This window comes from Dasypus novemcinctus, chromosome 1 (genome assembly GCF_030445035.2).
Source record: "Dasypus novemcinctus isolate mDasNov1 chromosome 1, mDasNov1.1.hap2, whole genome shotgun sequence".
In the NCBI taxonomy this organism is placed as follows: Eukaryota; Metazoa; Chordata; class Mammalia; order Cingulata; family Dasypodidae; genus Dasypus; species Dasypus novemcinctus.
The window spans coordinates 43,915,714-43,934,546 of NC_080673.1; the positions used below are offsets into that span (position 1 = coordinate 43,915,714).

General features: G+C 36.0%; 1 protein-coding gene across 1 annotated transcript in view; it reads left to right on the forward strand.

Moving 5' to 3' along the window:
• Positions 1 to 18,833, forward strand: part of IQCM (IQ motif containing M) — a 470,255-nt gene that overhangs the window by 158,906 nt on the left and 292,516 nt on the right. The window contains exon 7 of the mRNA XM_004479990.3: positions 9,278 to 9,336. Within this exon, the coding sequence (XP_004480047.2) occupies positions 9,278 to 9,336 (59 nt within the window). The remainder of the gene's footprint in view (positions 1 to 9,277; positions 9,337 to 18,833) is intronic.

Sequence of the window (18,833 nt, forward strand, 5' to 3'; positions counted from 1 at the left end):
ATGCAAAAAACAATTCAAGATGGATCAAAGACCTAAATAGAGCCATGACCATAAAGACCTTGGAAAACAATGTAGGGAAACATCTACAGGACCTTGTAATAGGAAATGGCTTCATAAACTTCACATTCAAAGCATGAGCAGCAAAAGAACAAATAAATAAATGGGATCTCCTCAAAATTAAAGCCTTTTGCACCTCAAAGGAGTTTGTCAAGAAAGTAGAAAGACAGCCTACCCAAATGCAGAAAATATTTGGTGACCATATATCTGATAGGAGACTAATAGTCTGCATATATAAAGAAACCCTGTATCTCGAAAGTAAAAAGAGAAACAACCCATTTAAAAAATAAAAGAGATTTGAACAGATGCTTCTCCAAAGAAAAAATACAAATGGCTAAAAAGCGCATGAAAAGATGCTCAAAATCACTAGCTATTAGGGAAATGCAAATAAAAACTGTGATTAGATATTATCTTACTCCCATGGGACTGGTGGCTATTAAAAAAAAAACAGAAGACTGCAAGTGTTGGAAAGGATGTGGAGGAATGGGAACACTCATGCAATGCTGGTGGAGATGCAGAAGGATCCAGCCATTCTGGAGGACAGTTTGGTGGTTTCTCAAAAAACTAGTTATAGATTTACAATATGACCCAGCAATTCCACTGCTGGGTATATACCCAGAAGAAATGAAAATAAGGACACAAACCAATACATGCACACCAATGTTCATAGCAGCATTATTCAGTATTGCCAAAAGTTGGAATCAACCTAAATGCTCATCAACAGATATCTGACTGGATAAACACAATGTGGTACATACATACAATGGAATACTACTCAGCTATAAGAAGGAATACAGTACAAGCACATGGGATAACATGGATAGAATCTTGAGAACCTAATGTTGAATGAAGCAACCCAGGCATTGAAGGACAAATACTACATGACATCTCTGATATGAAATAAGCAAACCAAGCTGTCTCAGAGAGCTAGAGACTGTATGATAAGCACAGGAAATTGGTGGGGAGAGGAAGGTTGTGAGCTAATGCCTACATGGGTGAAATCTATGATAAAGTGGAGGTATTTGTACAGGGAAGGGATAAGACAGAGGCAAGGGATACAATTGGGTGGGGCAGGCTTGAGGGGGGCTAGGGTTGGGAGGGTGGGTCAGTTCACACAAGCATTTGGAAGGAGGGTTAAGGGGAACAAATGAACATTAGAGATTGTTGGGTATGTGGTTGAAGCTATAATGTTGAGGAAACTCTTTAGGAAATAAGGAAGGGTTACTTGTTTAAGGTGCTTAATGGGGGGCATCTGGCACAGGGGCAGGCTTCTAGGGAGTTTGTGGGTGCTCCTCTTGCATAGTGTGTTACATCATTGGGTGGAGAACCATAAACTGTGTGGGAAGATGTACCCCCATCCTGGGAAGTCCTGATGTTATCAAACATTGGGAATTGTGTCTCTCGAGAGACATGGTAGCTCCCAATGGGGTAGGACAGCCTAGAGTGTCAAGCCCTCAGTATTGTTGGAAGTATCTGTGAATCTGATCCTTCAAGCAGTGAAGGTTGGTTGTTACTGTGGGCCCTGAGGGGAGGGGAAGAGAGGAATAGAATAGATGGAAGCAGGGTAACTGGGGGCAATGGAAGTGTTCCGCAAGATTGTGCAACGATGGATAATAGGACATATTAAATTTCACCAAAAATGTATAAAAATTTATAGACTAAAATGTAAACCATAATGTAACTAATATTTTAGAAAATTTACAGTCTAAAATATAAACCATAACGTTATCCATAATGGAACCATGTTTGGTGGCTATATTTCAATAACTGTACATCACCTACAGCAAATATAACATGAACATGTAAAAAGGTCATTGATATTTGTTTTTATCAAGTACTTCAGGGTACTACCAACCTGGGAACAGTTTATTCTGAATTTTTGGCCTTTTTTTGGTGAGGTGGCATTGCAGGTGTTTTTAATTCAGGACCCAAGTCCATGTGAATGAGGTTGTTTTAGTTTGCTAAAATCAATACATCAGAAATAGGTTTGCTTTTATAGTATGAATTTATTAGGCTCAAAACTGACATTTCAGAGGTTGTGAAAGGTGTCCAAATCAAGTCATTATCAAGAGACGCTGGATCACAGGGAGAAAGGAAGCTGCCTTATTTGATGGGGCCCAGTGGGAGAAAGTACTCCAGGTGCGCAGGTTTGCCCACAGCTGAGCTCAAGTAGAGAAGCCCCGACAGGCTTATGAGCCAAGGCCCAGGGAGAGCTGATTAGCCACAACTGAGTTCAAGGAGAAAATATTGAGAGGACAGCAGACCTGCCTGATCAGGCTTGCCTGATCTCCATGTGGCAGGATGCTAGGATCAATAGTAGCTAACTTTGGTAAGAAAGCATTGGTGATGGTGCCTTGATTTGGACATTTCATGGCCTCAGAACTGCAATCTTTTACCCTAATAAATTTACCATTATAAAGGCCAGAAGAAAAAAAAAAAGAGAGGGAGAGAGAGAGATTGGGATGCTGTCTCACCAAGTTTCAGCTGTGGGTGATCAGGCATATGGTGGCATCATCTATGGATCTAAACATATTTCTCTTCCAGGACCAGGTTTCATGATGGGTATTCTTAGATCTGACCTTCCTTTATACTCTGGGGTATAGTTTTTGTCTTCTAATATCAGGGCATGTAGCTCTTTGAAACCTAGGCCATGACGAATTATCATACAACCACCAAGGTAAAGAGGTTCCAGTGTTCATAAACCAGTAAATTCAATATTTATAATTGTTTTTTGGCCAAAAAAGAATTCTCTTTCTTTCCCATCATCTCACCCATGCATTAAAAACATCTTTAATTTTAATGGTTTTTAGAATTTATTTTCATATTGTGTGTGTGTTTTTTTTAATAAGAACATATTCATGGAAAACAGCAGTCCCCTTATAACTTTTGCAAATTGGCTTCAACCTTCATAGGGTCTTATATTGGGATGTAAACTTCCCTATTTATCTTCCCCCTCTTTAGTCTTCTTATTGCCTCCTAAGCCATACTTAAATACATACATAAGAGCTCTGATTTGTCTTGAGGTTAAAGAAACTTTCTCAAGTGACAAATAAATAAATGTGTGTTTTGCTGGGTCACCTTCTCCAGTCAAACTTATTCTAGAAGTTGAATCGATTTTTAAGGTTATATCCATTACAGAATGACCAGTATTACTTTGAGAATTCCTCATCCTCTCTGAAGAGATATACAAAGGAGATAGCATGCTTGAGCATCACCTTCCAAAATGGGGCTTGTCTGACTCCAAGGGAAGATTTTGGGAACCTGTGGGTTCCCAGTTCTATCACAGCTTCCTAAGGGTGGTTCTGTCTCCAAAACTCTCCTGTGGTTGTGCGTGTTCTTGGAGCTCTAAAATTCAATAATGCCAAGAGATCGACTTGTGAAAAATCCCACAAAGATGTGTTTGATACCTTCTGGTTTTACATGTGTACAAGCTATTGACATTTTCTCATTTAAACCATTTCTCATACCAGAAGCCCCAGCAGTATAAGGAATGTACTAACTGCTATTTCACAGAAGGTGCTAGTGACATGACTGACTTCTTCAGGGGAAACACAAATGTTAATATTCAAGTCTGGCAGAAAAAGCTTTTCAGTTTATTTCACATGTTTTAATGTGTAATTGTAATTTTATATGTATATGCTAGTAATGACTTTCTCTTTACAGTTACCTATTTTTCAACAAACCTTTCATTTCACCTTTAATGGTATATTTACTTATGATTCTGGTAGGATCACAGGCTGTTTAAAACAGAAAATTACTTACTACTTAGAAAATACCCTTTAACCACATTTTTTGGGAAGGGGGTGAGTGTTGGGTATGACATGCCAATTATAGATTACCTTTTTATGGCAAACATATTCCATAATCTCACATTATTAGTAGAATATAGAAATTTGTCTAGCACATGATGTAAAGTAAAAAGGTAGATTAGAATTATGGTTAATCAATGTAAGATTTTAATCATTAGATTCTCAGATAAATCAGCAGCATTGTCAAAAGGAAAAAAAGTGTACTTTGAGATGAGATATGGAAAGTAGAGGGGAACTGAGGGATTAGACAGCTGCTTCCAGAAAGAATCCTAAAGTGTAATAATACTGTGTAGAGTACCAAAAGAAGACTTGGTACCAGTTAAATTGTGGGCTTTGAGAAACTATGTGAGGGAAAACAGTCTGAAAAATGGTTGAAATAAATTCACACAGGTTGTTAAAAAATTGGTAATATTTGAGAGGAGAGTTTGAATAAATAACTTAAATCTTCAGCTAAGCCTTTAGGATGTGTCACTCCATATGCATTGCTGTGGAGAGAGTAGGAACTTGAAGAAGTTGAAAGAAGTAGGTGAAAGCTATGGAAAGAAGAGAAAGATTTTGGGAGAATGGACTTGAGACTTTAATTTATAAATAGGTAGAAAACTAAAGACTTAGGAAAACACACCCTTTAAGAGAGGGACTGCTATTTACTTTGCAAAAAGAAGGCACCCATCCCCAAACAAAACAGTATATAATTATGTTAGGTTGGAAGAAAGAAACACACATGGAGTTTGAAAGGCAATGACATTTTAAGACAGTAAATGAAAAAAGTCACAGAAAACATCCAGGGAAGGAAAATCCTCAATAACGTTTGAGACTGTGTTAGCAATCTTCACATTTGACACCCTTCATCATGGAAAGCCCCCAATTCAGTAGTTTGGCCAAAAAGGAAGCAGTTAAAAAAAAAGTAAGCTGGCAAGTATAAACAGTAGAATCACATAAGGACAGTGTTCCAAGCCAAGAGCATGCCTTATTACATTGTTTTGTGCAAAGTATAGAAGTGTCAAAATTAATTCCTGCGACCCTAAGTATATGTTATGGAACATCTTGAGGGCAACACTATAAATATAGTAGCTTCATGTTTTGTTGCACCTTATGTTGCACATATGTGTTAAAAATTATAGTATTATTCTTGAGATTGATTGCTTAGAAAAAACATGATCAGGAACTCTAAAAGTAACAAATACTTGAGTGATGATACAAACAAATTCTCACGGTTATTGTTGTGTTCTAACATAATTGCATAAGAAGGTGTGGCAGTTTGATATTTTTTTTTCAGTTCCAAAAGAGATATTGATTATGTTTGTAAGCTTGTCTGTTCCTCTGGGTGTGATAACCTTTTGATTGTATTAGATTCAGTTAAGACGTCTGATTAGATTATGTTAAGATTAGAGTTTTGATTCGACCATGCCATTAGGGCATGCAGGGTTGAGTGCCTGCCCCCCTTGGTAGGCTATATAAATGGATGCTAAATCAAGAACACTCAGAAATAGATACACAGAGAATAGACACAGAGGATCCTGTGGCCCCTGGAAGAGAGATGAACCTGGTAGTCTCATTTCTCTTGGTAGCCTTGTGAAGAGAGAAGAGCAGAAGAGGTCAGAAAAAAATGAACCTGGGGAGAGAGAGGAGCCTTATGCCAGCCTACAGCTGAGATCAGAAGAAGCTGGGAGCCTCCCACTCCCAGCTTAAGAGGAAGAAGGAAGGCTGAACCCTCAGTGACATCACCTGCCATCTTGCTTCAACACGTGGCAACAGATTTTGGTAAGGAAGGAACCTCAAGTTGAACACTTTAGGGCTGTGTGACTCTTTAGAAGCCGTAAGCTACTACCCCAAATAAATATGCTTTATAAGTACCAACAGATTTCTGGTACTTTGCATCAGCACTTCTTTGGCTGACTAATATGGAAGGTTAATCTTTTTTAAATTTTAAAATTTTTATTTTTAAAGAAGTTTTAGATTACATAAACGTTACATACAAAATATGGGGGATTCTTATATGCCCTACTCCCTCCCCCCCCACACTTTCCCACATTAACAGCATCCTTCTTTAGTGTAGTGCATTTGTTACAATTGGTGAACATGTATTGAAGTATTGCTACTAACAATGGACTATAATTTACATTATAGTTTACACTCCATCCTGCACAACTTTGTAGGTTATGACAAAATATTTAATGGCCTGTATCCATCATTGCAAAATCATGCAGTACATTTCAGTGTCCCCAAAATGCCCCCATATTACACCTGTTCTTTCCTCTCCCTCCCTTCATAACCTTTCATGGACACTGACTTTATATCAATGATAAAAGTTCTATAATGGCTGGAAAAATAATAATTCTAAAATAGAATTATAATGAGTCTTCTTTAGTTCCTTGTTCATTCCCCAATCTTGAGGATTTGGGATGGTGATGACCACTCTACTTCTAATTTAGAGGGTGCTTAGGTTGCATGGGGCAGATGGATGGAACTATCTTGCTTGCAGTTGCAAACACTCTCTTTTCCTTAGGATGGGCATTGTGCATCATCATCTCCTTGTTAGTTGTCCTGGGTGAGTCCAATGAACTGGAGAGTAGGTGTTGCAACTCTGCTGAGATTCAGAGCTCAACTGGCCCATGAATAGACTAAAGATTTAAGTTCCTGGACATATATTTAACAAGTATATTGCTAATTCTAGGTTCTTATAAAAGGGGCAGAAGAGTCATGTGTAGGAAAACTATAAATGAGTCTAAGTCTGTTACACTGGAGAGCATAAATTCCAGAGTAAGGTTCACTGACAGGGTGGCAAATTCCTGAGCTTGTCTGCCCTACTTACAGTGTCTGGATGTCTCTAGAGCTCCCAGGAGCCCTGCTCTTTGAGGCACTGTTTATTGTAGCAATCAATGATATTCTGCTGAGATCTGCATAAGTGTAACCTCTGGAATGACCTCCTGACCCGTTTTGAAATTTCTTAGCCATAAAAAACTCATTTGTATTTAATATTTCCCCTTTTGGTCAAGATCTTTTCCAGATGCATTGCTTGTTGGTACTTGGTAATAATCCCTAGGTCCAGGGAGGCTCATCCCCAGGAGTCATGTCCCACACAAGGGTGGGGTGAGGTGGAGGATGTAGTGTATTTATATGCTGACTTTGGCTTAGAGCAAGGCTGCATTTGAGTAGCAAGGAGGCTTTGAGGAGGTAACTCTTAGGCAATATAAAATACTAGGCTAAGTTTCAGTTTCATGAGAAAAGTTTCATAAGTACAATCATCAATATCAAGGGCCTAGCATAATGGTCTGTCCTCCTTCACTAGGCACTGCTCTTGTATTTGGGGTATTCTTGCCATTTCATTAGAGAATGTAGCAGGACTCTCCAGGATAGGAATTCAGTATTCTTTCGGTTATTGTGTGGGTCTCCACCTACCCAGACAATACCCCATGAATGCTTGAACATATTCATATTCCTTAGAGGGATGCCCCAGGTGGAACTCCTTCCCATGCATCTCCCTATCGCTGATACCCTGCACCAGTGATCCTCCCTTGCCACAGTTGTGACCCTTCTGTAATCCAAAACGTCTCCAAAAATGAAGCCAACAAAATAACCAAATAAAATTCATAATAAAATGAAATAATAATATTTTTAAAATAACAAATTACAAAAAAAATTTTAATTGAAGTAATATAAAAAATTTAGACATTGTTTCTTTCATCATTTTAAGGTCTGTTGTCTTGTACAAATTGAGATTTTCTTCCTATTCCCCTAGTGTCTTATTTTTTCCATTTTATATTCAAAGAAACTCTAGGTTACAGAAAAGTCACATAGAAAATATAGGGTATTCCCATATACCCCATTCTTCCCCTTTTTCTATTCTCCCCTATTAATAATGTTTTACATGTGGTTGGTACATTTGTTACAATTGATGTACAAAAGTTGAGGCATTGCTACTAACCATGGTCAATGGTTTACATTATGGCTTACATTTCAGATCATACACTTTTATAGGTTTTGGCGAAATTTAAAATGGCCTGTATCCATTATTGCAAGATCATGCAGAATAATCCTAATGCCCAAAAATTGCCCTATGTTCTATCTATTCTATTCTCCCCTTCCCCTCCTCTCAGAAACTATGGTAATCTTAAATCTTAAATCATAAATGGCATGAAATACAAATTAACATATACAAATTCAGATTGTATTTGAGAGCAGTGTAAGATAGAGTGAACTGAATTCCAGAGGAGATATTTATGATTTGTTTAAATGTTAACATTCCCTCCATGTCTTAATGCTATGTATTTGTGCAGAAACGCAACTTTCTTCCACATTCGTCTTTACCTTGACCCTTTATATCTTTTGGAATTTTATAAAGGAGACTTTTCTTGGCTTCAGTTATTAAGGAGTGACTAATTACATATTTGAAAGTTAAAAAGTAAAACTGAAATAAGCATTTTTCTTGTGATATCATGAGAACACCATATGTCAATAGCCAAGAAACTTTCTGCTTCTGACTTCTTAAGGCTGAGGGAGGCAATAGTGCTAACAATCTCAATCCGCTAACCTTTCATTCATTTGCAAAGATTGCCTCCATTAATCTTCTCTGCTTATTTTTTTTTCCAAAAGCAATCTTGTGCAAAAGAATTGTCATAGTAGATTACAAAGTGGATAGACAATGCATCAATTACTTTAAGTTACAGATACCCATAAAGGTAGGCTTCTGGTCTGGGCTTTTATTTTCTTTGACTTACTTTCCTGAGTTGTTCTTTTTACTGCTGGACTATTTTGAAGGAATGTGTGAGAAACATCCATACTAAACACTTATGTGTAATTGTTGAAGAGAAGCTGTTGAAAACGACCATTACATTATACCCGACTTCTTTTAGAGAAATCGCAGGAAAAATTTCCCACAGGAGATAACTTTGCTTCTCTTACAGACATTGTGAATGCTAGAACTGTATTTTATTCATTACTTTGATATCTAAGAGTTTCAGAGCCAAATTTGTGTTACACCTTAAGCAATGTCAGAAAATATTTGACATTATTTTCTACTTTCCCTTTAAACTGATTTTCTTATGTTACTTTTCATATGTACTGCCTTTTTTGTAAGCTGTCTTAAACATTTTTTGGTAAGGCAGAGGACAAATAAGTAAATAAATAAATAAATAAAAATCCATGCAATAGGTGTTTATGAATATTTGCTCATTGCAATGATGAGTAGGAATTGTTCCTGTGTGCCAAAAGATGTTGGAGAAGGTTCAGGGAACTTGCTCCTTTGAGTATACTTACAAGTTTATATTGGTGGCTTAGGTTTATAATACATATATGCATATTTTATTGGAATGATCCTTTCTCCCTCTGATAACAGATATCAATAAAACTGAAATTTTACAGGTGATGAAACTTTTTTCTATTTATTTCAATTCTGCTTTGTCTTATTCTAGAAAACTCATGTGAAAAAAGAGCAACAATCTATCAAGCCAGAACCAAAGCCACAACCCAGGTATTTCTTTTATATGATGGCAGAAAAGTATAAATTAAAGGACCTGTTTTTAATTAATGCAATTGCTGACTTTAGTTTTTAGGTCTAAATCAGTATAGATTGTTGAAAGCTCAAGGTTCTAATACAGGTTTTTCAATGTTACCATTTAATTTTACTCAGGCAAGGAGAAAAAACTATTTTTTCCAAGTGTATTAATGATTATTCAGGAGGCTGGGGTGAAGTTTACTTTGTAGTATCTAGGAAGAAAGCAGTGTTAACAATACTGCCAGGAAGAATATTTAACTTTTTAAAGTGTATTAGAAACTATGTATTACAATGCACTGTGGTAAAACCTTTCAATGGCTCTGCTAGGGATTCTTAGATTGCTTTGCTCTTTATGCACTAAATTTGGTGGCAAATTTTTTTGAAATATTACTGGTTTTATAAGAAAAAAGGGTGGATGAGATGGAAAGAAAGGACTGTGGAAAGCTAAGTTTTAAAAGCTCAGCCTTCATACTTTTGTATTCTTATTTATTGGGAGTACATTCATTCATTAATTTACCAAATATTATTTTATTTCCAGCTAGGAGTAAAGCACCATGCCAGGCCATAAAGGTATAAATAGCAAATAAGGGAGAGTGACATTTGTTAGATGTTTGTTTGAAGCCACCAGTTTGGAAATCTAAGGGAAAGTTTTACAAACCCCTAGGACAACTGAATCTGATAGTTTACCTGCTTCCCCCCACCCCAACTAAACAAAGGCTTATTTAGATCCATTATTTAGGCTGTCTTCAGTTGCCAGACATATTTCTTCATTTCCCCTGTCAATTACTCAAAACATACAGCTACACAGGTCCATAATCCCTCACCCACAATTCCAAAATCCACAAAACTCTAGAAACTGAAAGTTGATGCCACCTAAGGTCGTGCCAAAAGTCTTGCTGTCAAACGTGACCTGAACTGACAGGTGATGATGATTATTTATAGTATTTAATTTCTTCACTTCATGTGAATATTCATGTTTTGCAGAAATATTAATATATTCATTACTTAACATTAGTATACTTAATGTCAGGGAGGGTCCCTAGATCTTGCTTGTGTGCTACATAATATATGGTACATACACTGTATTGATTTTCTAAAAAATGAAAAAAAAATCTGAATTCCAAATCTGCTTCTAAGTCTCAAGTAATATGGAATTTTATCAAATATTATTAATCTAAACCAAATGTGCTTATGAAACAATGCAATGCAATACAATTATTTAAATGCTGAAATTGGATATTACCTGAGAGATAGCCAAATAATAAATTTAGTAATAACACTAAGTCTGTGTTTATTATTGCATTAGTCAGGGTTCTTTTGAGAAACAGAATTAACAGGAGGTATCTGTAAATAGGATGAGATTTATAAGATTCTCTCACATGCCTTAGGGATGCATAAGTCCAGGTTCTGCAGGCAGGCTACAAACCAGGGGCTCTGATGAAAGTCCAATGAAGGTCCTTGATGAGTTTCTGGGAGATGTTGGCTGTCCAAAGACAAATGGGGAAGTTCTCTCTGAATGCTGAAATCGCTTCCCTTTTTAAGCACCTGTCTTCTTGCTTAAACCTTCTTCCTGCAAATATTCTTACCTGGTTAATTTGATTAGGAAGAAAATTTCCTCATAAGTCTTACTAAACTGAAATTAATTACAGCTCTTTGAATGAGAAAGTGATGCAACCTGAAACAAGTTTCTTTACTGTAGTTATTTGCCTGGAGTCTGTTAATCTGAATGCTAAACATGTTCTTGTGCAGTCTGCCATCTGTTGAAGTCATAAAGATCTGTGACAAAGTTTTTGGGGGATGTCTAGGTAGGTTTTGCAGGTGTGACTTAATCACTTTAGAGAACAGTGACTAGAAGGAAATCTAGAGTTCATCTGATTCCTTCCCTTTATTTTCCAGTTTAGAAAACGGAGCTTCAAAAAGATGATGTGACTTCTTCAAGGTCACAAATGAAATATATCTGTGACTAGAAGCCAACCCTAAAGTCATAGTATAGTTTTATTTTTACTCAGTCATGCTGCTTTTATGCCATTTGTATAATATTAACAACCTTTCTGATGATTATTTAAGAGAAGTAAACTAAAACTTTACTAATGAATTAGCAAAACTAAGAGTGGCTCTAGTGATTTTAAGGTGTACTAGAAAAGAATCTTGGCAAAAGAGAGAAATGAGTGAAACAGAATATGGAAATAAAGCAAAGTAAAGAACAATGTAAAATTACATATATGTTTAAAATAAATGTATAAGTGAAATCATTTTTTTTTTTTTTCGGAGGTACTAGGGATTGAACCTGGGACCTTGTATATGCAAATCTGGCACTCAACCACTGAGCTATGCCCGCTCAGCATAATTGAAATCAATATTAAGATTTTCTTCTTGAAACCTTGTACCATTTCTGTAATAAAAACTCCATGAAACTTTAGAATAAATATGTTGAGACTCTATAGGTTGGCCTGAAGGACTTTTCTTGGTAGAGATGACTATCCCATATATTTTCAGCTAGAGAGAGCCTTAGAGTCTAAGTGAGGCACAGTGCATTATTATCTCCCATTCATCTCCAGTCAGCTTCAGCAATATATTGGCCAAAATCTAAAGTACTTTTGCATTTCAAGGGTAAAAATATGTCACACATATATTACCATTGGCAAACTACAGTAAATACAAGAGAGTTTGTTTCTCTCTCCCTTCTTAGTTATAGAAAATAAGATGGTGGTATACATTTACACACACATTCTTTACAGGAACCATCTACAAATGTCAAATAAGACTGGCTCATGTACTCAGAGAGTGGTATTTTTTAAGGAGGCGGCTGCTAAAAGTGGGAGGGTTAAGCAAACCAAAGTGTTTCTGCTGCACCTGATTTAGAATTACTGATAATGTTTGCACCCACTCCTATTCTTGGTAGGGTATGGACTCTGTTGCCTTAGAATCTTGATTACTTCTGTCTTAATCTTCAATGATCATAAACCTAAAAACAAGTTTTCACATTTCTACATTTTTGGCCATTTTCCTGTTTTTTTCCAACTGTGAAGATCTCAAAATTTAGAAAGATGAGAAAAGATGGTACTGTAGTGCTTGATACATTTGTTTATACAAATATATGTATAAATGTACACAAGACTTTTCATTAGCAGAATTTTTAAGAAAGTACTATAGTGTTCAAATCCAGCAAGTATAGGATGAATTTACTGGGCTAGGAAGTGAATGCAGTAACCATTTGTTTTATTTTTGTGTTCTTAAATATATATTTGTGCATTTTTATGAGTGAAAGATCATCTCTTTGCCTTGGTTTTATAATTCTGCTATATAAAAATGCATTTCATATGCACACTTGCTCAGAAAAATTTATAGAACATAATTTTCATAGATGAGCATTTATGAATGAAATCTTTTTTAAAGAGTTTATGTTAAATATTTTATAGAAGTTCAATCAGAATTACTAAAGAAATATTTATCTGTATGTTTTTAAGCAAAACGCCTTATGCAAAATTTCCAAACCAGAAAGCATTAAAGTCAAATAGTTGTCACTCTAAATTTTTGGTTTTTTAAAAATGTAATGTGCAGTCATGATACGCTGTTAAAGTTAACATTATATATATATTTTTTATCTTAATAAAGATAAAGTTTTAATGTTTTGCAATGAAGTGGGATCTCATTTTTCCTAGTGACTTCTTTTTAATCTCTTCATTGACTTCGTTATGTTCAACCCATTTTTCTCATTTTTGCATGCTATCTTTAATATAAATTGCCAAATGTGTTTTACTTTATTAGGTAAAGGGAAATAATGCATCAGCAAACAGAATTCATTCTCACTACCTGTGACAGTTTGAAGCTGTGGGGAATCCAGAAGATCATATCCTTAGAGCTAAACCATTCTGTGAGTGTGAACCTAGTGTAGGTGGGATCTTTTTATTAAATTATTTCAGTTAAGGGCCTTAGATTGCGTGACCCCGGTGTGGGGGATCAGGGGTCTTAATCCTTTTACTGGAGTCCTTTATAAATGGGTGAATATTGGAGAGAGGAAGCCATAGAGACAGAGAAAAACTCGCTGAGGCTGAGAGAGAAGGTCACAGATGGAGCAGCAGAAGCTGAAAGGGTCAACAGGAGAAGGAAGATGCCACCACATGCCTTGTCACGTGAGAGAGAAGTCCAGGACACCAGTGACCAGTGTTGGGGTGAAAAGCATCTCCTGATAAAGCCTTGATTTGGACATTTTCATGGCCTCAGAACTGTAAGCTTTTAAAATAAAAATCCTCATTGTAAAAGCCAATCCATTTCTGGTATATTGCTTTGTCAGCCTTCGGCAAACTAAATCAGAGCCTGTGCAAAAATTATGAGCCAAGAGCTCTACAGATTGCGATCTACTGTACCAATGCAATAACATTGTCTTTTTACTTTCCATGGAAACAATTTACTTTGTATATAAACATTCTTTTTTTTTTTGAGGTCCATTTGAATTAGTTTAGAACCTCTAACTATACTCTCAAAAAAATATTCATTTTCTTTCAGATAACCTATTGGAGTCCATGAATAAAACACTTAGGCTCTTTTGAAGTCTTTCCATAGTGAACTCCTTAATTCCTTGCAGACTAATATGACTTCAGTGATAAATATTCTTTTTGTTGAACTTCTAGGGCATATAAAAATGCCTGACTGATTTCTAAATAGAATAGAACAAGGAGATGGGTCTTTAATTCATAGAGGAAGCACATTCTATTGATGATTCAAAATATTAAATTTGTAGTTGTGATAATTTCATAAACCAATAGTCAGCCTTTCACCCTTTAAGTATTTACTTTTGGTTCAGTTCTAGCTGATGAAAATATTATTTAAATAAACTATCTATAAATTAAAGTGGACCAACTTGGAACCCTTAATAATTCCTCTTTTTATTTTCGGATCTTTAGTTTTCTAAGAGAATTTATTTATATAAATAGGTGAGGAATAGTTGCATACTTCCTTCTTCCTATTTTATAACATACTGAGGTGGCAAGATATGATGCACTAATAGGTTACCAAGAGGCAAAATAGAATTATCAATTCTAAATGATCTTTTTTGTTTTGATGAAATATTTTTCAACTACTGGCAATATCTAAGTATGAAATTGACATTTCATAGTCTGAAGATTAAGATAAGTATATGACTGTATCCTTTATCTCTAAAATTACTTACTCTGATTGCTCATCACCATTTTTTCTGGAAAGGGTTCAATTCGTCTTATTTTATCTTTAAAAATTACAATTTACCACCTACTAACTTTCCTTTGTTCTCTTTGGATAAATAATAATAATTAATAAATAATAAATAAATAAATAATAAATAGTAAATAAATAATAATATTATTTATTAATGGAAAATAAATTTGTGTATCACTAGATATCCTCCGTGAACAATTTTTCTGGGTTAGTACCTAGCCTTTATTTGATAATAAATTTATTGTGGATAACATTTCTCCATTGACATTTCCACTTGTGGGACTGTATTTGGAGAATTATAGACTCTCAGAGTTTAAGGAACCTTTGATATTTTCTACTGAAAACATCTGTCCAAAGGGTGAAGCTCCTTATAACATGATGCCCATATAGCATCTACTTGAAAGCTCTATGGATTCGTAACACTCTTTTCAAGTGGCATTCCATTTAATTCTAAGAACTGTTTTAATTGTTAGACAGTTTTCCATATTACACTACATTCATTTCCCTTGAGATGTTCCCATTTGTCCTATTCTGTCTTCTTGAGCCACCCCTTGTTATCAATTTTCTCTTTTAAAATTAAGCCCGTTGGCTTATTTCAACTGATTTTGTGTTGAGTGGTCTACAATATCTTCATTAGGATGGTAGTTCAAACTAGCATAAGCAAAAATGGGCCTTAAATTATCTAATGTAGGATCAACATCTATTCTTTGTTTATCTTTAGCACTTCAAGCTCAACCAATTCAAGAGACTCCAGTATGATCTTTGGGATGTGCTCTTTTCATTCATTTATAACTTCTGCTACTCTTGCTTGATTTTAATACTTTTTACTGCAATTTTTCTCCATGTGGCAGGGAAAATTACTGGCTTCAAGCTGTCTTTGATTCACTTACTTCCTGCTCACCAAAAAGAAAGATCTCTTCTTTTCACACACACACACACAAACAAACAAACCCAAACAACAACAACAACAAAAACCTGAAACAATATTCTGGCTGAACACCTAGCTTGGATGATATGACCTGCTCTAGACAAATTATGGGGAAGTGACATGACTTGCTAGGAGAAGTGCAATTTCCCAAAGGAAGAGGTGCCAGGCAAAGAAAAAGAACAGTTGCCCACCTTACTCAAAAGTCTCCCTCTTGAATTGTGAAACACAGTATTTTAGATATAATTTTATTGACTCAGTGTAGAGTGGGACCAAGCCCAAGACACTACAGAGCAGTTCATAAAATCCATAATTATGCCAGCTTCAGCAGTCTACCTCCTAAGGCCAATAACTCACATTTACTTGAATTTTGGAAAAAAATCTGAGACATATCTGGATATTCTAACGTGTTCCCATTCTGTTCTCCATTCTTCTCTCCCTCTCCACCCCTTTCTTCCTCCCTTCATCTATTATATATTGTCAAGCATGCAAAGAAAGTAGTTGCTCTCCTGGATTTCAGAGTATAGAGGGGAGATAGACTCAGAGACTTTTATTTAACAAATAATGTAACTACAATAATGGAGGAAAAGCACCTAACTATACTCAGGGTCGAAAGAGGAATTATATGGGCAGTCATATATATATTAACTAATTACAGACCTTTACAAGTAACACTACTACATTTCAATGATGGATTTAGCTTCTTGTCACATTTTCCTCAGATAATTAGCTCATGTGTTACCTTTTCAGTAACATCCTCCCCACTTATAACACACTATTTAAAATTGCATCCTTCACACCTCCCAGCATTCACCAAACCTCCTACCCTGCTTTATTCTTTACCCTAGCATGATCACTTTCGTACATATTCTGTAATTCATAAGTGCTTAATGTAATTACTGTCTTTCCAATTAGAATATAAGCTCAATTAAGGAAAGGGGTTTTAGTATGTTTTATTCAAGTTCTAGAACAGCACCTTTAAATAAATAAATAAATAAATAAATTCATTGTCTGAATTAAGTTTTTGGATCTTTCCCTGCTTTCTAATCCTTTTTCTATTCCTTCCAGCCACTTATGGCTCCTATATCAAGCCCTCTATTGCTTCCTGACTAACTTCATTGGATTATCCCATAACTATATCTCAAAATTGAAATAGGTATGTATTCACCTCCCCCAAACTTCTCTTCCTATAGTCCCTGTCTTTATAATGATACTGTCCATCTAATCACCTAAGACCACCCAAGCAGCCCGTATAGCCCCACCTTGTTTAAAAAGATTTTATGAGAACCCTGAAAATTGCCTTTTTGAAATTCAGACTCATCAGAATTAATTTTTGGTCTACTAGTCTAGTAGAAACAAAACAAAATTAAATTAAATTAAAACGAAGGAAATGAATTCCAGATGCCATGACTTATTCTTCTTATATATATTCTGGCTCTTGGCACCACTACTTATTTCTTTAAGTCCTCAGTTAATAACTGATATTAGAATATGGTATCAGATTTATTGACCACACTTTGAAATTCATAAATTCTTTCCTTTTTTGAAGAGGAGGGCATTTGCCATTCTCCAGAATTCTCAGATTTCAGTCATTTTCAAATTTCTTAAAGACAGCAGATCAACAGATGAATCTGGAAAATAATTTGCCTGAGCCCAGAAACTTTAATTAAGAACAGCTTCAATTTTGTTTATAATATCGTTCCTTGGCTTGGGCTTCAGTTCTGTGCTACCAGTATTTTTTGTATCCTTTTCAGTCTGATAGTCATTCTATCAAGCAAAGTAGATCAATACAGACTGAGATTCTGCATTTCCAATAATCTCCCAGGTAATACTGATGCTGCTGTTTTGCAGACCACTCTTTGAGTAGCAAGCTAGAAGATCTATTCACCTATGTCCAGTACTTCCATCCCTGGCTTTGCCAGTTCCAAGGATGACTTATTTGCTATCTGCCTGGGCTCTCTAGATAATGCAGAGATCTCTAGTAAATCAACTAAGTGATAGCTCAGATCCATAATCTTGTGATCAGAAGAAATCTTGGAATATAATTGTCAGAGAACTTCATCTTTTGAAAAATGTGAACATCTCCACATTTGCATACCAATTTCTAAGCTAATTCTGTTGAATAGCTGCATCTTCCATCTTCCAGGTGTGCCTTCTTCAGGATTGTTTCTCTGGCATAAGAGGAGAATAAAAGCCAGATCTAGGTCAAACAATTGCCTCAATGTTCAATTTCCTTTCCTTGAGATCTTTTTATGGTGTTTGGTATGTCCTGGCCCTCTGTTTCCCCTCATTTTTGTGGATTATGAATCTTTCTCTGGCCTTTAGAATGTCTACTTTTCTCTGCATCTTCAGGAATGACTCATCCCTTGCTTATGACTATTGCCAAGAATTTTGAACTTCCTCTTAGTTGCCAATTGTGGGGTTTTATTGTTTTATTATAACCACATATCCTCTTGTCTAAGGTTCCTGCTTAAGATAGTTGTACACCCAAGTGTGAGCTGGGTTGGGCAGTGGACTCTCAGTAGCCCAGATCCCTGAACATGTCCAGAGCCCAAGGTCAATGAGAGTCATGACAATCAGCATGTCAGCCCCATTCTGGTGTTTCAATCTGGCCTGAGTGGATGGAAAAAATACCATAATCATAGGCAGGCCAAAGAGGAAAGAAAGTACACAAGTACTACTAGCTGGGCTCTCTGATGAAACTGAGCACTGAGAGAAGCCTTGAGTCTAATTCCTCACTTATATGCGGGAGGAACATCATTCCGCTAGTGTTTGCTGAAGGCTGCAGAAGAGAGTAAGGGGAAAACACTGGCCACATGGAGTCAGTAACTGGGAAAGAGAGAATGGTCAGGCTTGGTTGAAGGGGAAGGCCCTGTGTAAATATGAATTTCCATGTAGAATCAAAAGGGAAAAATCCTGAGGAGGAGCAAGCAGAAAAGCAAGAGGAAGAAGACACAAATTATGATCTTTAAAGTGCGGTAATATTGCCTACAAGTAAAAGGATAAATGAGTGTCTCAAGTAGGGTCCAACCAAATTTTCAATTATTTTTCATAGAAAAATTCTTAAAGAGAGTAGGGAGGCAGAAGCATAAGGAAAGGGGATAAAGAGGGTCATCTTTCTCTCTCCCTCCCTCCCTCTAGGCTGTTGTGTGATCTGTCCTCCACATTCCCTACTTTTTCTAATAGCCTTTTTTTAACTATGGATAATGCATTTTATTAAACCATTCTTACTCTCTACCTTTTTTAAAATAATTTTTTCTTTATTTTTAAAGGAGCTTTAGATTACATACATGTTACATTGAAAATATAGGGGATTCCCATGTACCCCCACTTCTCCCCATCCCATACTTTCCCC